The sequence below is a fragment of the Nicotiana attenuata genome, unplaced genomic scaffold (assembly GCF_001879085.1).
Source record: "Nicotiana attenuata strain UT unplaced genomic scaffold, NIATTr2, whole genome shotgun sequence".
NCBI classification, from domain to species: Eukaryota; Viridiplantae; Streptophyta; class Magnoliopsida; order Solanales; family Solanaceae; genus Nicotiana; species Nicotiana attenuata.
Genome location: NW_017670480.1, coordinates 405,327 through 429,592, shown reverse-complemented (window position 1 = coordinate 429,592; position 24,266 = coordinate 405,327). Strand labels below are relative to the sequence as shown.

The 24,266-nt window shown below is 41.5% G+C and overlaps 1 protein-coding gene across 1 annotated transcript; it reads right to left on the bottom strand.

Annotated features, from left to right (window-relative positions):
• Positions 1 to 1,103: 1,103 nt before the first annotated feature.
• On the bottom strand, positions 1,104 to 4,535 carry LOC109240031 (probable linoleate 9S-lipoxygenase 5; the record flags this gene model as incomplete). The annotated part of the gene is made up of 9 exons (XM_019406652.1): positions 1,104 to 2,011; positions 2,100 to 2,363; positions 2,445 to 2,749; positions 2,842 to 2,949; positions 3,042 to 3,127; positions 3,214 to 3,471; positions 3,565 to 3,805; positions 3,895 to 4,175; positions 4,352 to 4,535. Coding segments are annotated over 9 exons (2,481 nt in total), but the record flags the coding sequence as incomplete, so codon positions are not given.
• Between the last annotated feature and the right edge of the window lie 19,731 nt (positions 4,536 to 24,266).

Genomic DNA, 24,266 nt, shown 5'->3' with positions numbered 1-24,266 from the left:
CAATACTAATACTAATAAAATACATTCAATTTAATTGTACTATGAATGAAAATAGTGTTGGATATCTATTTTTTAGTTTTTCCATGGTTTAGATAAAATGCATAACTTATTTTTTTTAGTGTTTAGTCATGTAAATAATAGTACTTATTAGTCGTACTTATTTTAGCAACTTATTAGTAATTTTAAATTATGTTTATTTTAATTTATTATGGCTTATTAATAAGATTTATTTTATGTGATTTTATTATCTTTATTGTTGAATATTTTAGTACAATGCGATGAATCATCTCATCTTTATTTTATTTTATTAAAACACCTTATATAGTTCTGTCTTACTAGGATTAAAGAAATATTTGGAGCACAAATTCTCTGTTTTATGCTATGAAGACTTTATGAAAAAAATTCGAAAATCCATAAAACCCGAGAAAAACCAAGATTTAAGCATCCGACTTTTATTGGTTTGGTTAGATCTTTAGATTTAATAACCGATACAATTGGTTTGGTTTGGTAATTAGAAAATCCGAACCAACCCGACCTATGTACACCGATTAAGACTTGTTCTTCAATATAACAGAGCGTTTTTTTTCCTTAGGACTAAAATAAAGGACTATTTTACATCCGACTGTTGCTGAGCAGTTTTTGGATATCAAATGGACCTCCCCAGAAGGTAATTTTAATGTGTCCGATTTCCCCTCTTTTGCAATCAGTTGCACTACAGCACCCCTCTGTGTTTTCACATCGAGAATTATTTGCAGATGAAGAGATGTCAAAGGGGCTTTTGCATGTCCTCTAAAATTTAATGTAGGCGCAAATTCGCCCAATTTGTGGCCTATCACACGATCCGTTATATAAATAGGCAAATGCTCTTTTTCATTATGAATAGCAATAGTATAACCGAACATGGTGAGTATAATGGTAGATGCCTGTTATGTTAGTGCCAAGTGGATGAGTACTGTTGATGTCGTGTCGATCAAGAAATGACATTATCAACTAATTTTAAAACTACTCTTTTTCATCTTATCTTCAAATACTACTCCTAATTTTTCAAAGTACCACATTTTTTATGTCCACATCGTCTTGGTAGGCAAACAGATGTGGACATAAAATAAGAAGAGATCATATCTCATATTATTATTATTATTATATAACCAGTGAAGGAGCTGGTTTAACATTTCAAAGCTAAGATAGAGCTAGACAGACACTAGAGGCCTATCATAAACCAGTGCAGATAACACCGGAACAATTTAGCAAGTAACTTTAGATTGAGATACTATTCGGAATTCCTTTAGCAGTAAGTCCAGGTTCACTAGTCGGATAGAGCAATGTGTATGGCATCTTAACTGGCCCAGTCCTGTTCCTCCACTTCTTATCATTGTTCATCTTTGTAATATTTTCCTCAATTTCAGCCAGCTTCTTTCCAAACCTCTCAAAAGCTAGCAGAGCTTCTTTGTCCTTGATCCATTCAGCAGAATCTCTCTGGCCAAGATAAATTTCATCTGAAGTATGCGTTGACAAAACCTCAAGAGCAGATATTCCAATCAGAGTCTGGAACTGTGGTGTAATTGTCTTTAGATATCCCTTTACAGGGTTCACCTTCAACTCCTCATACTCAGGGGTTCCAGGCTCAGGAATAAGCCTTCGACTCATACCAGGGCGGTTTGGTGCATAGCCTCCATAAGGGTACTGTCCAAAGTTAACAGCTGCATGAAGAGCAGATGCCATCCAGATAATGATAGTCACTGAGTTGATCAGTTCTTGTCGTGTCTGCATTTTAGGCCACCAAGGCTCATCTTTCTTGTCACCGTGTCCTACTTCGCAGAGTTCCTTCCACCAGGCTTGGATTTCAGTGTCCTTCTGAAGCATGTCATCTGATTTGTAATACAAACTGATATATTCCTGTACCCAACTTTTGATTGCTGACCAGATTTCAAGTCCATCCACAGCATAAGGATAGTCTTCTATTAGTAGGCGGACACCATGTTTGGATGAATGATCCTCAACTGCAACTCCTCTGAAGAAAAATAGTACACAAAGAAAGCAATATAACATTAGGAAATCATTACATAACAGATAGACTAGCGCACCAAGTTGTGACTAACCTCTTAACAAGTTCAGCAGGGAGAGCTTGATCAGGGAAAACCCAGTCGCGGTAAGCAATAGATGTCAACTCCATTGACAATGGTCCTGGGAAAACAGTCTTCTCAACAATACCTCCAGCATTAAGTACAGCCTGTCGAGCCAAGGCATTGATATGCATCGTATCGCGGAAGTGAGGATGCAAAAGCTTATAGACAGGATGGAGCACGCTTAGCTGCCTATTTGCCGCAATCACAAAAGGCTCAACTGATGCATGAGTACGTAACCTGTGAAGAACATTAGACATGTAATCAAACAATTATTCAGTAACAGACTACACAACATGGACTTCAGCTAGTTTGAAATACCAGTGACTGAGAAGCTGATGAACTCCAGAATCATTAATTGCTACAAATGCCTTTGCAATTTGCCATAAGGCACCCTCAACACCATTTTCAGCTGGAGTGAAAACTTTGCTTATAGAGCCAAGTTGATCTCCATCTGGATGAGGCAAGCTTAGTTCAATGGCGAGCGGCCTCAAAGTACCATCCTTTTGCAGAAAGAGCACAGTTCTTGAGGCATAAATCTTTGAATGTGATGTGTTAACTTTCCTCGCATATGGCATCACAATGTCATGGTAGTTCAGTATGAAAAGTCGGTTCACCTCCATGGCCTAAGAAGAAGCAAATATACATTTGAGTCAGCACTGAGCAGATTAGTCAACTTGGAAGGATTTAAGAAACAATAAACAGTTTAGTCACTTACCTCTTCAATTGTCATTCCACCTAGCTGATTCTGTATTTGTTCTCTGGTTATTTTGCTTGTTTGGTCACCAAAAGTTTTTGGATCCAGTTTGCTCGTTGGGGGGAACTCCTGTACCAAAAATGCAAACAATGTAATCTACTCCATTCTTCAGATAATAGACAAGATAGAAGAATTGGACAAAAAAATTATAAAATTTTTACTTTTAGGCCAGTTATGCACACAGGGTTCAATCCAGCTAATGTCTCTCTTCCAAATTCTTCATCTGACATCCAAGCCGACTTCTCCTCTGTTTCAATAAATTAAAATTTTAGAGCACAACAAAGGTTGAATTAATAAAGAAATGACACAAATGAAAGTCTCATCCAAAATTACCTCTAATAACATGTGGCGTTGGATACTTAAGAAAAACTGGAGTTCCAGGTTCATACACTTTCAATACATCTTCAAAGCTATTGAATTCATTAAGAGAAAGATTTCCTAAAGAAGCAAGCTGAGGAGCAAAGACTTGCGCAATGGCTTTCTGTGCATTACCAAGGACATCTGTCATCTTTAAAGGCGAAAACTTTTCATCTCTCGGGACATAAATTGCAAAGCTAGCTATTTGTGGAAGCCGGTTTTCACTGTTAGGATCTGTCCAAGCAAGTGTAAAAATAAAAGAGTAAGGGGTACATATCTGTATAGAGCATTTAAAAATAGTGCAAATGCTTCTATTGAAAGACTTACCAGCCTTAGATGGTGGTCGTCCTGTTCTTCCTCTTCGCGGATAAGGATACTCTACAGATCCCCCAAGCACTGGTCTGGCATAAAGTGGACCATTTCCTGGATCTCCAAGATCATTGTAACAATCATAGTCATAAACCCTGTCCCATTCTTGAAGCTTTCCAGTTCCATTTCCTCTCAATGTTAGCAACTCTTCTTCTCTGTACACGCGCAATGCTGCAGGAGTTTCACTCGGAAGCCAAGCCTGTTGCAAATCATAAATAATTTCTTATCAAACAGAGAAGAGCATATGATCTAATCTGTAACCCTACAGTTCAATAAGTTTACTTGTACCTGATTCACAAAGAAAATGCGGTCAGACTTGTATTTCTCAGCAGGATAAACCCAAGAATTGCAGACAAATTGTGAAGTGTCTTGAGTTGGATCACTAGCTTCAAGAGTGAGTGACTTGAGATAGAATTCACTTGTATTAAGATTCTTGATAATGAATGCACCTGGAGCTCCAAGCACTTCATGATCCCACTCAAATGTGACACAAAACTTCGATTCGCTGCCTGTTTTGATCTCATCTCTTAACTGTGAAGGATTCCCAAGTTTCCCTTTCAAAGATTTTCCTTCAACAATATTAATATTTGATTATTAATCCACACATTCAAAAGAAAATGCATATATTCACTACAGCACTAACATGCTAGCTGCATAGTATCATAGAATACATACAAAAGGACAACTAGACTGAAGCATGAGAAATGGAGTGAAATTATTTGAAAAGTATTTAAAAAGTTCAAACCTTGATCTCCATAGACAGAGCTAACTAGCTGCAGGATGACCTTATGCCCAAGAACTTCATAAGTTTCATGTGGAGCCAATACTTGAGAAGAACCAAGGTCCAAAGGTGTCTTTTTCATGAGCAGAACAGTGCCATTTATCATTTTTATTTCTCGTTTGCCAATGGATGCCATTATCACATTGGTAAAGTACAGTAAGCCAATATTGCAATGGAGTGATTAACCAAGGATTTCGGATTAGGCTTGACAAAAAACAGTAGCAGGTGCTCTGATTTTATAGGTGAAAACTGGATAGTCTTATGTGACGATTGGAATCCAGTCAATCCAGTTTGATAAATGTGAAGCGTTGGAATTGTGTGTTTCATGAATTTTAAAAGGACTCCTTAATTCATTAGTCACAACTACTTTGAACTTAATTTAATTACCAAGACTTGGCAAGTGTGTGTTTAACAGAGACAATTATCTTAGTTCACATTACATGCAATTGAATGTAGATACTCAACTCTTGTACTTCGTGCATAGGAATTTGGACTAGGAATGTTCTACGCTTTTCGATTCATTCACAGAGAACAAGGGATGGGGCAGGGGGAGGGTGTAGCAGGGAAAAGAAGAAGAATATAGATTAATAAATCCCCTTCTTCATATGCTACTGCAGCAACTTATAAGTAATTATATTATATAATCCCTTTCTTCATATATTTTCACTATATCATGTGATAATACCCCCGAAGTGGTAAACTAACGTGCTTTTCAACCTATTATCCAACCAAAGGAAGTGAAAAGTTTTCAGTGAAAGAAGAAAATTGTTTACCCTTAAAAATAATAACATTTGAATTTATACGCGAAATTAAAGATAAGTAGATTAATTCGATATAAGTGATTAATGACATTAGATAAGCAATTGAAAGATAGAATTAATAACCAAACCAATGATGATACTGAACCCGGGCTCGATTTAAGGCTTAACAAGAACCTCGCCTTCGGTTCCGGACCAGTGCTTATGAAGAACTTATAAACCACAACAAGAACTTTCAATAACTAGAGAAAAATAGATGTATATTGCCTTGGTATGCCTGTTACCATGTCCCTAATGAATAGTTAGCTTCCCCTTTATATAGTAGGAGAGTTTCACCCTAAGCACAATTCTAAAAAACGTAAAATTCTATCTTCTTGCTAATCACTGATCTACCATTGATACGGTCCGAGATTCACGCCGTGACATCTGGTTGGGCACAAATATCACGGCCTTTTGTTAATCGTGTGCGGTCGTTTGGCAATGCTTTTCGAGGTCTCGTTATTCGAATCAGGTCTGGGGGCATGAACTCGATGGCTCGGGGGGTATGACCTCGATGGCTCCGGGGACAGGTGTTTTGTTCGAGCTTTGATACGGGCGGCTCCCGACTTCGATCTCGACTATGCGCAGTTACGTCCTCTCTTCGTTAGCCCACCGGGAAATCAGAGTGCTCCTTACCTCCGATTTTACATTTATACAGATAGTCCCCTCGTTTCTCGGAGGGTAGGTTTACCGAAACAATAAGAAACAATAGATGTTTCCCGGTCCCTTCTTTCGTACGCTATAATAGAAAATGACGAAGAAGCCGAAATATCCCGTCAGTCGTGTCGTTCTGACTTCGAGCACGTGTCGACCATCGGTTGGTTACCCCTGAATGTGAAGGGTCGCGAACTTTTTTCTATATAAGGTTTCACCCCTTGTTCTTTATTCACTTTTCGACCAAGCTTCTACCCTCGAACTCTCAAACTATCATCAACCTTCTTCAAGCTTTCATATTTTCTCCCTTATCCTTCAAGATTTCACAGTACTTTCCAAGTTTTTCCCTAGATTTTCCCCAAATCATTATACTTAACTCTTTATCTTTCAAAATCTTCTCTTGAGTTTTCAAACTTCTTCGAATAACAATGGCTAAAACATCTAAATCTGTTCCTCAACAAGTTGCCGCTTCATCTACTCAACCGGCCGTTGGTACCAAGGCGGTTGCTCCTGAAGCAGCTGCCCTCGAAACGGCTTCTCCTAAGGTGGCTGCCGACGAACCGGCCCCTTAGCCTCCGTTGAAAATGTTTATTCCGGGGGCTGCTCAATTGTAGATGACTTTAAGGTCAAGAAACCCTCACGCAAACAAGACCGCGGTGAAGGAGCATCAAGGTACATTTGCTCCATGACCGAAGATGTCTTTCCCGTGGTCCGAAAGGACTGCAACTAGGAAGGCAATGATGTAGTAGTCCTCGGGCCCGAGGACGCCATTACTACCCATATAGAGGGGTACCTAAGTGTTTACACTTACCCCTTAATACTAAGTCCGGTGGACCCAGTTATCCTGAATTTTTGCAAGAGCCACGAGGTATGCCTCGGGAAAATACATCCGTCTTTGTGGAACATCGTGATCCTCCTTCGTTACTTCGTGAACAAGACCGAAACTCGTTGGTTCACTATCAATCATCTGCTCCATTTATACGGTCCCCGAATCTTTTGATGGGGACTAATAAAGTTTACACGCTGGGCCAGCAAGGCCCCATTTTCGAGCATTGATGAAGACCGAGATCGGGGCTAGCAGGGACGCTTCGTTCGGGTGAAGACTGAAGATTTGATTCCCCCCCCCCCCCCCGAGTTTATTCCATCCCCTGAGAAATGGAATGCATATCGTAAGTACAGTCTCTCCTGAAGCGTCAATTTTTTTATTTCCTTTTTTCTCATTTGCATTTGTGGTAATGCAGCCATTGCCCAGGGTTGCAAACACTATCCCTCGGTTCAAGGAGTGGATCGAGGGTATTTGTACACAGACATATTTCGAGCGAGCATGGCACAAGATCTCGAAGGGCCGATGGGAGGCCCGTTCCCATGGTAAGGCCTTTCCCCGAATAAGTAATATCAGGCTTTCCAATACTGACTCTTCTTTCCTCTCTATTCTTTTTGTAGCCTAAGACCACTGAACTTAGGCCTTTAGAAGGGGACGAGGACATGTCCTTGTCCATCGATCCCTCCGTTTTGGGACAACTCGGGGCTGCTGATAAGTGGGGATTTTGACTACTTATTGGCGCCTTTTAGCTTTCGTTTTAGTCCAAAAGCATTTAATTGTGTTCCCGAAAATTGATGAAATATGCTTAATTGCAGGAATATTAGAAAATGAGCCTCCAAGATGAAATCCAACTCAAGAAGAAGTGAATGAACTCAAGGACCAAAACAGACACAGAAGCTTAAAGTGCGGACCCCAGATGGTGAAGAAAATCATATCAGAGATCTGTGAAAAGTGCGGTCCGCACATGAAATGTGCGACGGCAGAAGCTGGGCAAGAGCAAAAGTTCAGAGAACATGCATCTCAAGTTCAACAGAAGTTTGGACCGCACAATTATTATGCGGCTGCAGAAGATCAGCTATGCGGCCGCCGTCACAATTATGCGGTCCGCTAAAGAGCCATGTGCGTCCGCATTCAGAAATGTGCGGACCGCAGAAAAAGAGATGTGCGGCCGCAATTCAAAATTATGCGGCCGCAAGATTCCAATCCTGTCAGGCTGAAGCAAAGTGTGGACCGCATATGAAATTCTGCGGCCGTAGAACCTCTGAAAGGGCATTTTTGTTCGAAAATTCCAGTTCTGTATAAATAGAAGAGTTTCACTTTTTAGGTCAAGTTTTGACATCAGCAGCCATAGTAGACAGTTTTCTTTACCCTCTTTAGTAGTTTTTGCTACTTTGAGATTTTTGAATATAGATTTCATCATTTTTAATTATCAGTATGTGTTTAATTATAATTTCTTCTTCTATTTCTTCTATCTTGAGCATGAGTAGCTAGATTTTCACTAGAGTTGTGACCCAACCCTACAGTGTAATCCTAATGAGTGTTCGATTTATTGCTTGTTTATAGTTGGGTGTTTATTATTTAGCCTTGTTCTTGCTTTTAATTGTAGAATTAATGGTTGCAAACATTAGTTCATGTCTATTTGACTTGGTCTCTACTTGAGAAAGAGAGACTTAGTCTAAAAAATCTTGGCTAACAAGAAATAGGGTAATTTAAGAGATTGATAGTCCCAATTAAAGGGTTGAACCTAGAGATAGTAAAATCCGACTTGAGCTTTGTATCAATAATTTTTTTCAATACCCATTTGGGCTTGAGAAAGACAAATTGGGCAAAACCACTCTCTTACCGAGAGGTATTGAGTGGGTACTCAAATGTTGATATCTATAATACACCCGACCAATAAAACAAGCTTTAAAGTTCACAAGCTGTTAAGCAAACACCTAGGTGAAGGTCATAGCCCTAGGCCTTTTATATCATTTGAAAAACAACAAAAAAACAATTTCTTAGTTTCAATTCTTAATCTTGCAATCTTTGATTAAAATAGACATAGAACAAACACCAATTTGTGGAAGTGTAAATTGAGATAATTCATACTCATACACTGCAATCTATACTCCTAAATCCCACGTATAGCTCCTTGTGGAATTCGACCCCGACTCTTTGTTGGGTATTACTGTTGCATCGACCATTTCATAACCTCAAATAGAGGTGTGACTTGGAAGAGAACAATTTTTGGCGCCGTTGCCGGGGAGCTAAAACATTTAGCTATATATTTAGTTTTGTGTGTGAATTGTCTTCCTTTCCTTCCTTGTTACTGATTTTTGTGAATCAATTGTAGGTACAACAATGGCCCTCAACAATGATCAACTCGGAAACATGCCTTTGGGGGATGTGGACGTGGAAGATGACCAAGTTGAAGAGGTTGCTCTTGAATCTCAAGCAAATAGAAGAGGCCGACAACCTCAAGACAACGTCCCAGTTCCACCCTCACCTCCACCAAGAGCAGCTCCATACCGGGTGTTGCCAAATAAAGGGTATGCAAGTGCCATAGTCCCGCCCCCTATTAGGGCGGACAACGAGGTGTTCTCTGAAGTTTTCTGAAGTTTTTTCTGAAGTTTTCTAAATAGAATGCGCACTAAATAGAATGCGGTCTGCACTGGCATGAGCAAAACGAGGTGTTCTCTGAAGTTTTCCACCGCGTCCGCATTCTATTTAGTGCGGTCCGCGATGGCCCTCCACGGCCGCGGTCTGCTTTTGTGCGGTCCGCGGAGGCTGCCTTCTGAAACTGCATGTAAACGTATCCAGCGCGGTCCGCGGTCGCTTTTGTGCGGCCGCGCTGGTAGGTGAGTGTGGGTCCCACGATTTGTCTATAAATAGACCCCAAGGGTCACCTTTTACCCTTTTCGACCTCTAAATTCTCAGAGCCTAAAATTACTGTTCATTCTTTACTGAGTCCGTAATTCTTGCTTAAGATTGTTTAATTGCACTTCATCTTTACATCCGGTAATGTTTCACTCATCTCTTGTTCATTTAGTTGATTAATTTTTGTTTTATTTTGTTACATTTAGCCCATAACTTCTGTTTCTTCCCGTTTTTCTTTATTTTGTTAAGTTTAGATTAGTTTCCATGTTAGTTCTGGGCTGCTTAATGTGCATATTGAGTGGGCAATTGAGTAGGGACAAAGTAGGTATAAAAATTTGAACAAAAATGGCTAAAATGAAACCCTAACTTAGTGCCCGTGAACCCTAGTCTCCGCGGCCCGCGGTCGCCTTAGAGCGGTCTGCGGTGCTCTAACACGGTCTGCGTTGCCTTTCTGTGCGGACCGCGGTGTTCATATGACTGCAAGCTGATTTGTTCCAGCGCGGCCTTTGCCCAGCGCGGACCGCAGTCGCCTTTGCGCGGTCCGCGGTGCAATGTTCTGCACCTGTGTTCTGCAACTGCGTCTGCAATACTGCATCTGTCGTCTGCAATCTATTTCATACATCTGTTTCACTGCCTGTGCTTAAACTAACAAAGCTAGATGTGTGTGTTTGCAGACGATGGTTAGACAACAAGGAGGCAAAGGAACAAAACAACCCGGGCGAGGTGGTTCCTCCCAAGGGGGCAAAGGAAAGAGAGTGGTAAAACTCACTCCCCAAGCTCGGGAGAATATCAAAAAGACTCGAAAATTGATAAAAGCTGCAGATAGAGCTGCTTCCCATTCCTCGGGGAGTGAATATATGCCATCCCAGGACATCTCCTCAGACTCAGTCCCAACTCACATCACCACCCACTTCCAACTGACTGATACTCCTCTAGCATCACCCACTGTCAAGAGGCCAGTAAATGTAGTTTCTGACTCATCTGAGGGGTCGTAAGTAGGTAGTGGAGACGACTCCACCTCCCCCACAACTTCATTATCTGGGGAGAGTACAGGCAGAAATGAGGAGGAGGTACAGGGTGCTGAGGGTGGTGAGCCTCAAGTCGGAGGCGTTGCTAGAACTAGAAAACCTGAGGAGTGGGAGGATAGATTTGTGAGCCAATTTGCATATCATAAGTTTAGGGAGTGGTGGCCGGTGAGACATTTGATACCGAAGAGGAGCTTTATTGACAAAGATCTACTTCCCCACAACCCGAACGTGCAAAGGGAGTTTAGAACTAGAGTGGTCTGGGAGTTCTTCATGGAGAAGTGTATTGAGGCAAATGAACATATGGTCAGGGAATTCTATTGTAATGTGGCCCACACCGTCAAGGGTTCTAAGGTGACCAAGGTTCGAAACAAAAAGGTGTTGTTCGACGGGCAGTCTCTGAATGAATATCCGAGCTTCAATGAAGAGGACGAGACTCTATACTTGGCAAAGTTAGAGATGGGTGAGGGGGTCCGTCCATGGTTAGCATAGTACTTGGCAATCCCAGATACCATTCCTGAGTGGTTGACTGCGGGGGTAAAAATTTTGAGGGGGACCCTGAACTTCAAAGCTAAGGGTTGGGAGACTTTTGTTTGCAGCAGGCTAGACCCTACCACACATGAACAGACTCTTCCTATCTCCCGGGCTGTGTTGGTTGCATCAATCATGGTAGGTTACCCCATCAACGTGGGGAATGTGATGTCCCGCATCATCTCTCTTGTGGGTGCGGAAGCTAACCAGAACTACCTTTTCCCCAACACTCTCTCTATGTATTTCCGTGACTTGGGGGTGGAAAAGAAGCCGTATGATGTCAAGGCCAAACCGGTTGCTCCATTCTCCTGGTACAGTTTGAGGGGGCCAGACAACCCCAAGCACAAGAACTACAAGCCCCCGACTTCTGCCCCAACTGGCCAGTCTGAAGAGCCAGTTGAGGTAGAGGCCTCCACTGAGCCTGCCTCCACAGCTGCTGTTATGCCTCCCGGACCGTGCACTACTGCAGATTTGCCTCCTGGTCCTTCCACCTCAGCTGGCCCGGGGATCCCATCTTCCAGGAAACATCCCATCACTGCCCATCAGCTGAGCCAGGCACTTCATAGCATGAACAACTGGATGTCAGCTGCGACATCCAAGTTGTCTACTCTATCTTCCACTATTGAGGCTCAGTCTCACCACAGATAGCTCAGATCCCTCAGTCTATTGAGGACACACTGAAGAAGCTCCTGGAGAACCAGGAGAAGATGATGAAGACACAGGATGCCTTGTCTAAGGCAATGGAGTCACAGGGCAAGGCTTTGATGCAACTTGCCCGGGAGCACAAGAAGATGAGGAAATCACGGGCTTCCAAGGAGTCTGTGAAGGAGCTCAAAGCAGATGTGGACAAGCTACTGGCGGACCAGATGCCTCTAGACTTGCTATTCGGGGATCCAGCCCCAGCAGTAGCACCAGTAGCAGAGCCACAGCAAGAGCAGACCCAGAGGTTTTCCAGGAAGAAGAAGAAGAAGATCCCTAGTGCAGACGATGCTATCATCCAGTTGGCAGACCCACAGGAGGTCTCATCCAGTTTGCCACATGATGCACCTGACATCCAGCCAGTCCAGGAACAGGCCCCAGTCCCCGCAGCTGAGAAGTAGGAGACCGGGAACCAGTCTGAGGTTCCCGCACATTCAGAGGACTCTGGGACCACTGATGATCCCATGCAGAAGGACCAAGCCTAGGGAACTCCTATATCCTTTCTTTGTGATTTTTGATTCTTATTTGATAGTTGGCATTGGGGACAATGCCAGCTTCTATTCGTAGGGGTGCGCCCTACTTTTTATCTGGATGATTGTATATATTAGTTGACTTAGTTTATGTTTCTGTTGATTTTCTATTTTGGGCTGTAAATAACTTTACATTCAGTACTTTTATCATACTTTTTTTATCTTCTATTTGATCTGTATATAAAGTTATATTTTTGGTATACACTCATCCCCCGTTGTATATTCTAATCCCCTATTGTAAATATTCATTCCATTTTCTATTTTAGTACAAATTTTTCATTTTTATTTTTAGCTTAGTAGATAGGCTCGCAACTTTTTGTCTTGTTTTTGGCGCTTTCAATAAGCCCTTGGTTTTCTTAATGCCACGGTTCTTTCCAAGGGTGGAGTATTGTATGAACCGGGTGGCTCTTCCCGATGATGGATGGCGTGAAAACCTTCTTAAGGGTTTGAGTCCGTTTTTGATTTTTCTTTTATTTTTAGTAGTTTTTAGTTAAGGGTACTTCAAGCATAGCTTCACTTGGGCCTAACACATTTGCCTTTGATCCCATGGTCAAAGACAAGTGGTTGTGTTTAGGATGGTGAAAGTAGTGACCTTGAGACTCTTGTGTTGACCAAACAAACATCATGTGGTCTTTCGGGACTATTGTGTGCTCAATCGTATCTAAGGTTGTTGTGGGCCCTCGACTCTACGTCTTTAGCAATCCTTGAATGTGTGTGGTGAGAAATTGAATTATGAGTCCAAGTCCCGAGCCAATAGTCTAGAACTTGCCCTGAATGTTTGTTGAGGGAAAATTTTGAGTGAAATTCGACTTGAGAAATGATTATAGGCTCTCCTTGATCCAAATGATAAGTTGAACAATTCCATAGCCTACCAATGAGATAATCCCTAGCTAACCCCTTTTGAGCCTTAAACCTTCTTCTTTCAAGAACCAATGCTACAAGCCTACACCCGTTCTAAATCCTACCCTCTCTTGGCACCCATATCTTTCCTTGAGTAATGGCAAAATCTAAGTTTGGGGGAGAGACAAGAAAGGAAACAAAGGGGTAAAAGGTACAAAAGCAAAAGAAAAGGAAGGCAATGAAAAAGAAAGAAAAGAAAAAGACAAAAAGAAAGCCCAATGTGGAAAAGAATAAAAAGGGATTCAAGAAAACAAAAGTGAAAAAAGGTGTGGAAAAAGAAGAAAAAGGAGAAATGTTTTGAATTGCATAAAAGAGTGATAATGTGTCTCTCTAACCCCTTGGAAGAGGTGAAATGACTCAAAGAGTCAAGTGAATTGTGCCAAATGAATCAAAAGAGTTGCTTAAGGGAAGGTTGAACCCACTTGAACAAAAACATGTCCTACCCGTACCCAAAAGCCTTTACATTGACTCCACAAAATCCCTATATGATCTTGAGTTGGATGACGCTCGCATTAGTGGATACTTACATGAGGGTCAAGCATATGGTACATAGAGCCGGACTTGTGACATTTCCTTGAGAGAGACGGGCGAACTCCCATTAACCTCGGTTTGTGTGCTTATACTCTAAAAGGTGAGGTTTTCTTAGGGAGAGTTGAGGATGTATGAGTTTGGGTCCCACAGCGACTAAAGTAATTGAGAGAGTTCTTTGATGTAATGAGTCAATCCTTGATGCTCTTGTGTCACACTTGATCCATAGTTTGCAAGGTTTAAATGTTGTTAATGATCCATTTGTATTGAGGGCAAGTGTTAGTCCCAATCGATGCTTGTTGAGGTTACTTTAGGATAGCTGGAATTACTTGGACTGTCCTTTAAGGGGTGGGTCTTATTTTGTTTGCTTGAGGACAAGCAAAGGTTTAAGTTTGGGGGAGTTGATAAGTCGGGATTTTAACATGTTTTATGCCCCTACTTGCCTATGCTTTGGTTATAAATTGCTACAAAATAGTTCCAAAATGCTCACAAGTTGTGCTTGATTGCAGGTTTGATCGACAAAGTGACGAAAGGTCAAAGATCGGCTAAAAAGGAGTGAAACCTGCTCAAGTATCAAAGATTAAGTGAATTGAGGAAAAGAGGGCCTAGTGCGGACCGCGCAAAAGTGAATGCGGCCGCACTAGGAGGTTCAGAGACATGGCTAGTTTGGGCTTAAGGATACGTGGCCGTAGTACTTGTTACGCGGTCCGCGGTGGTGACTTCGCGGCCGCACTACCTTTTTGTGCGGTCTGCAGAGCAGAGGTTCAGAGAGATGTGAAATCCCAAGTGTAAGTCACGCGGTCCGCGGTCAAGCTTGTGCGGACCGCGCCTGTTGCCTTCGCGGCCGCGGTTCAATCCACGCGGTCCGCGGTCCTCAAGATCAGAGAAGCTGAAAGTTGAAGTTAAAGAGCCAGTGCGGCCGTGGTCCTTTTTATGCGGCCCGCACTGACCCCGCAGGGGTATTTTTCTCCAGTTTTTCCAGCCTAGTATAAATAGGACATTTTACAATTTTTAGGTCATCTGTTAATTTCAGAATTGTGCTGCGCTCGTGAGACTCGGTTTTGTAGCCATTTTTGGCACTTTAGCTTTAATTTACGATAGATTCTTGTGATTTCTCCTTAGTGATTAATTAATATGCTTAGTCCTTCATCTATTTTTTCATTTTCTCTTTCAAGCATGAGTAGCTAAACCCATTAGCTAGGGTTGTGGCTCAACCCTAGTGTGGGTAATTGATGGGTGTTGCCATCTAGGGTTAGATTGATTATGGGTGTTTGTTATTTGGGTTGATTTTATGTTTTTATTAAGAATTGGTGGTTGCAAACACTGATTCAAGCTTTGTGGGTTTGACTCTTCTTGAGAAAGAGAGTTTATGACCCAAAAATTGACCTAACAAGGAATTGGGATGGACTCATGAGAAATGATAGTCCCAATTAACTGGTTAAATCTCGAGAGAGTAATCACCCTACTTGAACCCTACTTGCTTGATCTTATAAGCCTACCCAATTGGTCTCGAGAGAGTCAGTTGGGCAAAATCACTCTCTCTACCGAGAGGTGTGAGAGTGGGTACAATTGTGCAACGGTTATAGCATAAGCCCCAAATATGTCAATCTATCCTTAGTAACATCTACCCATCAATTAGCCACCTAGGTAGTGTCACGACCCTAATGCCTTTCTTCCCATTAGATACAACTTAGCAATATTTTAGTAGCATAGTTTAGCGTTAATCATTAGTTTTATCATAGTAGTTATAAAAATCAAAAATCAAGAATGTTTGAAGTGACATTAGGAGTACAAACACATCTCTAGACTAGACAGAAAATCCAACTCCACTACTAGCTCCCTGAGGAAATCGATCCCGACCTCTATTCGGGTAAAAGCTATTGCGACCTGCTCTTCCTACCTTGGTGTAGCGTCGAGTTGGCAGCGATCATGACAGCAGAAGCGGATTTTGGGACCGTAGGTGCGGTTTAACTGGGTAGAACATATAAATGCTAGGGTTCGCGATTTTGGCTTCATTTTAATATTTTGGAATCGGAATTGGGCCAATTTTTTAGAGAGATTTCGAAAGGATTTTCGAGGTAAGTCATTTGTGGTTAAATTTCTTCAATAATTATGTTTCCCCATTAATTTTCCCACCTAGGTGGTGTGTTTTTGAGGTGTAATTTGGGAATTTGAGGCTAGGGATTTGGAGAGTTGATTTTTGGGATTTGAGTGTCGAATTAGTGTTGGATTTTGATAAATTTGGTATGGTTAGACTTGTAGTTGAATGGGATTTCAGGTTTTGTGACTTTTGTTGAATTTCGAGACGTGGTCCCGGGGGCCGGCTTGAAGCCGATTTCGGATTTTGATTCATAATTTTGTATTTTTTGTGGAATTGATTCCTTTAGCGTGTATTATTGTATTGTACTGCTTGTGGCTAGATTCGGGACATTTGGAGGCCGATTTGCGAGGCAAAGGCGTATTGGAGTAGAGTTTTGGCTCGGATTGAGGTAAGTAACAGTTCTAAATCTTGTTATGAGGGTATGAAACCCCAGATTATGTGTTATGTGATTGTTTTGGAGGTGACACACATACTAGGTGACGGACGTGTGGGCGTGCACCGTGGGAATTATGACTTGGTCTATTCCGTGGAACTGTGAAGTTGAATAACTTGTTGTTAGCTATATGCTCTCCATGTGTTATAGAAATTTGACTGTAAATCATGTTAGAAATCATGTTTAGGCTATATGTTGATACTGTAGGGACCCACAGAGGCCGTGATACCTGTTGAATTACTTGCTAATTGCTACTTGTACTCAGTCGTAGTCTTACATGCATATCTTACCTCATTCTCTGTTATTCTTTGTTGATGCGTTACATCATTTCTATTTTGGGATAATTTTCATGATTGCTGAGAGCCTGCGAGACTAAAGAGGTTGATGACTGAGTGAGACCAAGGATCTGATTGTGATATATTAATACCATAGCACGTGAGTTATCCGTGCGGATCCAGATATTTATACAGTAGCACGTGAGTTGTCCGTTTTGATCCTGATATGATACTATAGCACATGAGTTGTCCATGCAACACGTGAGTTGTCCGTGCGGATATAGCGCTTGGCCTGTAGGAGCCCCTCCGGAGTCTGTACACCCCAGTGAGCGCAGGTACCTATTGAGTACGAGTGTAGAGGGCTGAGTGCAAGTGATGAGCTATTGAGAAATTGTGAGTGGCTATTGCCCTGAGAGGCTGTATTTGCTTTCATTGCTGTTGTACATAGTTGCCATATATCACTGTTTGAACTTCTAAGAGATATTATATCCGGTTTTTACTTGAACTTGGCTTGTATAAACTGATTTGACTTAAATTGCCGGATTTGAAAGTATGCATACTTTCTTTTGTTGAGACTACTGAAAAAGAATTATAACTGCGTAGCTCGTCACTATCTTCATTCTTTATTTAGTCTTGTTACTTACTGATTTGGTTGTACTCACGCTACACCCTACACTTCGTGTGCAGATCCAGGTATTTCCGGACACGGTGGGTGTTGATATAGTGCACAGCTGATCTTTGGAGACTACGAGATAGCTGCCCGGCGTTCGTAGTCCTTCCTTATCTTTTCTTTTATTATATTTAGATCGAAACTTTCATAGACGTTTCTTCTCTAGACTGGTAATGTATAGATGCTCATGGGCTCAATGACACCCTGATTTGGGAATTTTCCGCATTTGTATTTTGTGTTTTTACCCCGTTTATGATAACTTTTGTTATTTACAACTATTTTGATTCATTTTTTGGTAATTGTTGGGAATATTTTAGAAATGTCGGCTTGCCTAGCCATCACGACAGGTTAGAATTTTGGGTCGTGACACTTTCTCTCTTTCCTTTTTCTTTTTCTTTAAATAAATCATGAGGACATAACTAAAGTTGAAAAATAATAAGATATGTGGTATAGAAACATGAAATTTATTACTTATTTGTGGTTAAAATTAAGTGGGTAATGTTCCATTGATCTTATATGATCTATCTTTAATGATTTGGATTGATTTGGTTGTAAAAAATTGAAAAAATACAATTGTTGGTTTTTTGTTTGAGCTTAAAAAAAATTGTTAAAAAGGACAGTGGGTCTATTGATTCTTGAAGGTTTAAGTTGAATCTAAATATTGAAAATTATATATTGATATTGATATTAGAAGGTAATACATCAAATTTGGAGTCATTTGACGTTAATTTGGTTCACTTTTGAAGCGAAACATAATGGTAAAAATTTGGTACAATAATTATGGCGATCGTCAGAATTTTGGGATTCTTACAAATCATTTATGGAAAATGCTAGAATTTGTGACCAATTATGGCGATTGGCAGGAGTTTTCTGTTAAATTTTTTATGGACTTGCACGTATATTATACTAAAAATAATTATATATTAATTTTTTTTGGAATTACGCCATGTGGTGGCGTGACCTTGTCACTAATTCAGCAAAATTACACCATCTGAGGGGACCCTACCCTTACCTCTTTAAAAGCACAAAACTGGAGATCGAGAAAAACCACCAGTTTGCTATCTGCAACTAACTACACCAATGAGTAGAAAAGGATGTACAAGCTAAATCCTACGTAGCTTATCCGTGTACAAAAATACATATAAGCTCCACTATACTCATGCTAATCTAACAAAACATAATACTTCACAAAAATGCATTCTTCATATGTTTGTGCCAGAAGAAAACCAATTGAATAGCATCCAATTGTATATTGGTTGTTATCATTAAAGAGGTTGACCAAAACTAAAAGTGATCTGCTAAGATTTAAAGTTTAAATAATTTTATAAGACACCTCATTAAATATGAGATCTTATGTGTAGACATCCAGATTTAATGTTTAATTTAGTGACGGGCTAAACTAAAAATACATAAATTTGAGCACCTATTAAATGAGTTATAGTCCCCAAATCAGACATTGGTTTCTTTTCTGATATCCCATCGTTGGAAGAGAGTGAGCCGCTTACGTCGCTTACGTCTTGATTTGGAAGACTAATAATTTGCAAGACGAAGAATTTTATCGTATCACATGAATTTAGGTACGCTTTCGTATTTAGTTTCTGTTCTTGATGATTTGACATTATAAGTCTTAGGAAAGATGATGAATTTCATCTTATAGTCGTGGTGCTAATATTTTGCGCATTAGTTATAGCTTTCGTCAGAATTTTGCTCAAATATGATGATTTGTCAGAAAATCTGATGAATCACATAAGACTTGCCCAGAAAATTTTGACGAATGGGCTTTAAATTTTTGACGTAGAGACTATTTTTTCAAAAAAAAAAAAAGAAAATTGACAGGATCAACATTTAAACGGTGACACGTAATAATCCTATTTGTGCAAATCATTCATTAATGAAACACAGTTCATCAGCTATTAAGCTGGCATTGTTGACCGGAGGAGCACTATAGAGACACATGTGGAGGTGAAAATTATAAGTTGCTAAAAGTCTTTTTGTTTAGTTTGTTCCTTGTTATTGTTTAACCAAAAAACTGAATATTTGGTTAAAACTAGAATTTAATAGAGAAATCGGGTTACTGATAATCAAGAAATAAGAGATTTTGTGAACAACAATAAAGCAATGAATAAGAGTATATTTCAGTATAATCGGAATGATATTTCGTGTCCTACAGATGTTGTGACTTTCTCCTTTTATAGTCAATTCTATGAGAAAGTGTAATACCTTTGTCTTAATGAGGCAATTACGAGCAGTAAATGACATTAAAAGAAACGTTATTCAATCATTCTTATTAAATACAAATTCTCTAACGTATTTGGCATTTAATGTTGAATTTGGACTCTTTTACGCTATCAGATTCATATCTTCAATTCCTTCTGATCTTCGAGCTTTAAATGGCTCGAACAGGTACGAGTCTCGTTTCATCTGGATAGTAGCTCGTACCTTTAAGTATCNTCATTTGTAGATTGTTTCGCGGGGTACCATCAGATCTGGATGGATGAAGAAGATGCTGAGAAAACGGCTTTCATTACGCCGTGGGGAATGTATTGCTACAAGATGATGCCATTCGAGTTAAAGAATGCAGGGGCCACCTACATGAGGGCCATGACTACCATTTTCCATGATAGGATACACAAGGAGATCGAAGTATATGTAGACGATGTTATCATCAAGTCCAAGAAAGCCACCGATCACATGGAAGATTTGAGGAAGTTCTTCAATAGACTGCAAAGGTACAACCTGAAACTGAATCCCGCAAAATGTGCCTTCTGGGTTCCTACCGGAAAATTACTTGGGTTTATTGTGAGTCGCCGAGGAATAGAACTGGATCCATCAAAGATCAAAGCCATTCAAGAATTTCCACCCCCAAGGAACAAGGAAGACATAATGAGATTCTTGGGGAGACTTAACTACATCAGCCGGTTCATAGCACAATCTATAGTTATCTGTGAGCCGATCTTCAAGATGTTGAAGAAGGATGCCGCCACCGAATGGACTGATGACTGCCAGAAAGCTTTCGACAGAATCAAGGAATACTTGTCAACGCTACCAGTTTTGGTCCCGCCCGAGCCAGGTAGACCTTTGTTACTCTACATCACAGTGTTAGATGGTGCCTTCGGTTGCGTCCTGGGGCAGCATGACGAGACAGGAAAGAAAGAACAGGCCATCTACTACCTCAGCAAGAAGTTCACTCCATACGAGGCCCGGTATTCCCTGTTGGAACGCACCTGCTGTGCTTTAACTTGGGTAGCTCAGAAGCTGAGGCACTACTTTTGTGCCTATACTACATATCTCATATCAAGGATGGATCCTTTGAAATACATCTTTCAGAAGCCCATGCCCACCGGCAAGCTCGCCAAGTGGCAGATCCTGTTGAGTGAATTCGACATTGTCTACGTGACCCAGAAAGCAGTCAAAGGACAGGCACTAGCGGATCACCTTGCTGAAAACCCTATGGATGGAGAATACGAGCCCCTAAAGACGTATTTTCCAGATGAAGAGGTATCATTCATAGGAGAAGATATTGGAGAGTCCTATGATGGTTGGAGAATGTTTTTCGACAGAGCAGCAAATTTCAAAGGAGTTGGCATAGGGGCAGTCCTAGTATCAGAAACTGGTCAGCACTATCCGGTATCCGCCAAGCTCAGATTCCCGTGCACCAACAACATGGCCGACTACGAAGCCTGCATCTTAGGGCTTAAGATGGCCATTGACATGAACATCCAAGAGTTGCTAATAATTGGGGATTCGGACCTACTCATACATCAGGTACGAGGAGAATGGGCGACCAAGAATTCCAAGATACTCCCTTATCTGCACCATGTACAGGAGTTGAGGAAAAGGTTCGCAAAGATAGAGAGTTTCCAGCATGTTCCCAGAGTCCAAAATGAGTTTGCTGATGCATTGGCTACCTATCGTCCATGATACAGCATCCGGATACAAACTTCATTGATCCTATTCTTGTTAAAATCCATAATCAGCCAGCTTATTGTGCTCATGTCGAAGAAGAAGCAGATGGAAAACCTTGGTTTCACGACATCAAGGAATATTTGGCCCAGAGCTTGTAAATACTACTCAGAAGCGCACACTTCGAAGATTTTCCAACAATTTCTTTCACAACGGAGGAATCCTGTATAGGAGGACTCCGGATTTGGGTTTGCTAAGGTGTGTTGACGCGAAGGAAGCATCTAAACTGCTGGAGGAAATTCGTGCCGGGACCTATGGTCCGCATATGAACGGCTTTGTCTTAGCCAAGAAGATACTCCGTGCCGGTTACTTCTGGATGACTATGGAGACGGACTGCATCCAGTACGTCCGAAAATGCCACTGCTGCCTGATACATGCAGATATGATAAGGGTGCCACCAAATGAGCTTAATGCAACAAGCTCACCATGGCCTTTCGCCGCTTGGGGGATGGATGTTATTGGAACAATCGATCCTTCCGCCTCCAATAGGCACAGATTCATCCTAGTGGCAATTGACTATTTCACCAAATGGGTCGAAGCAGCATCATACAGAGCAGTGACTAAGAAAGTCGTGGCGGACTTCGTCCACGACCGCATTGTTTGTCGATTCGGTATCCCAGAGTCAATCATTACTGATAATGGCTCCAACCTCAACAGTGACTCGATGAAAGCCATGTGTGAAACCTTCAAGATCAAGCACAAGAACTCTACAACGTACAGACCGCAGATGAACGGAACCATGGAAGCCGCCAACAAAAACATTAAGAAGATACTGAGAAAAATGGTAGAGAAGCATAAGTAGTGGCATGAGAAGCTATAATTTGCTTTATTGGGGTATCGCACTACAGTCCGCACATCAACCAGGGCAACCCCCTATATGCTGGTTTATGGTACATAAGCCATTATTCCCGCCGAAGTAGAAATCCCCTCCTTAAGGATCATACAAGAAGCTGAGCTCGACGACGCAGAATGGGTGCGAAGCCGCTACGAGCAGCTGGCTCTTATAGATGGGAAGAGAATGAATGCAATTTGCCACGGGCAGCTTTATCAGAACAGAATGTCCAGAGCTTTCAACAAGAGAGTCAAGCCAAGACGGTTCACACCGGGGCAGCTGGTGTTAAAGAAAATTTTCCCGCATCAAAATGAGGCCAAAGGGAAGTTCTCTCCCAATTGGCAGGGTCCATACATGGTCCATCGGGTCCTGACGGGAGGAGCCCTTATACTTGCAGAAATGGACGGAGAAGTTTGGCCGAAGCCGATTAATTCAGACGCAGTCAAGCGCTACTATGTGTAATCTTATGTTTTCCTACATGGTGTAATTTGAACTACGTCTGACCTGATTCCCGTTTAAGAGGGGATACGTAGGCAGCCTTATGGGTTCGGTCACAATTCAATAAAATTTTCATTCCCCCCGCAATTGGAAACTGGGGCAGAATTTTGAGGAGGACCCTCAAAATTCCGAAGTAATTTCAGCCGATCACCGCAAGCAACCGTCAGAAGTATCAACCCATTAAACTGGGGCAGAATTTTGAGGAGGACCCTCAAAATTCTGAAGCAAGGGAGGTTGCAATGTCCTGAACCACGTCACTGTTGTCGGTTCATCTAAAAACTATTTCTTAGATATATACTTATGTCATATCTTTACAAATTCATACATGTTTATTATCGAAATCGCTTTGTTCAGCAACGCTACTCCAATGATACATACCGTGTCATCAGACCAAAACCGAACAGGGCAAGCAAAGGCAGCGGGGACACGGACTAACCTTTCCCCTTTACAAAACTCATGATTTTTCTTTGGATACAGGCACCCAAGTCGCAAAATCATATATTGTACACTCATACTATTCAGGAACACGACTCTCAGAACTGTCACACCTGTTCACAATTGCTATCCCATACAATACCCCCAGCCGCCACAATATCGCAATCAACTATCAGCTATCAGCTAGCAGCTAAGAAATTTTCTCACTATTCACCTTTTATTTCTTGCATTGCATAAGGCTACCATTCTGCCTTTCGAGACTAAGCTCTGTCTCCATCTGCATTCATTCTTGCATTGCATAAGGCTACCATTCTGCCTTTCGAGACTAAGCTCTCTCTCCATCTGCATTCATTCTTGCATTGCATAAGGCTACCATTCTGCCTTTCGAGACTAAGCTCTGTCTCCATCTGCATTCATTCTTACATTGCATAAGGCTACCATTCTGCCTTTCGAGACTAAGCTCTGTCTCCATCTGCATTCCTGCATTGCATAAGGCTACCATTCTGCCTTCCGAGGTTAAGCTCTACCTCCATCTGCATGGCTGAAAGATCGCCACCTCTATTTATGTCTTGCATGGCTGAAAGATCACCACCTCTATTTACATCTTGCATCGGCTGAAAGATCGCCATCTTCATTTATGTCTTGCACAGGCTGAAATATCGCCACTCTATTTACGCTTTCATGCGCTGAAAGATCGCCACCTATTGCATTGCATGGGCTGAAAGATCGCCAAATTGTCCAAAGGTGTCATTGTTCGGAGGCACCATTCGCATAGCCCGAGAACGCCATGCCATGGCCTGAGGACCCCTCTTAATCTCTTGCATATCATTATTCAAAGGCATCATAGTTCGGAGGCATCATTCTCATAGCCCGAGAGCATCATTTTATAGCCTGCGAATCCTTTATTATACGCTTCATGGCCCAGGACATCATGGTCTAAGGACGTCGTCCTAACCGTCCGAAGACAGCATTCATGGTCCGACGGGAATTTGCAGCACGTTTAAATTTTCGCGCAATATACACTGGCATTGCTTATTTGCAGGTAAACCGGCAAGCAACGGCCGTTTCAGCAGGAGCGATCACGCTCCAGTTCCCGCAACCCTATCAGACTTTAACCATCCATCCCAACCTAAACATCGCGTCCGTTCTTGAAAGATCTCCATCGACATATCCCGCCAATGGATCCTGAACTACATATGGCCTGATTCCTGTAAGACCAGGGATATTTAGGCAGCTCAGGAACCAGAGCACGGTCAACCTCTTCAAACCGTTTTACTCGGTCAAAATTGGCCATCATATCTTTACCCGACAACTCTTCCATCCTTC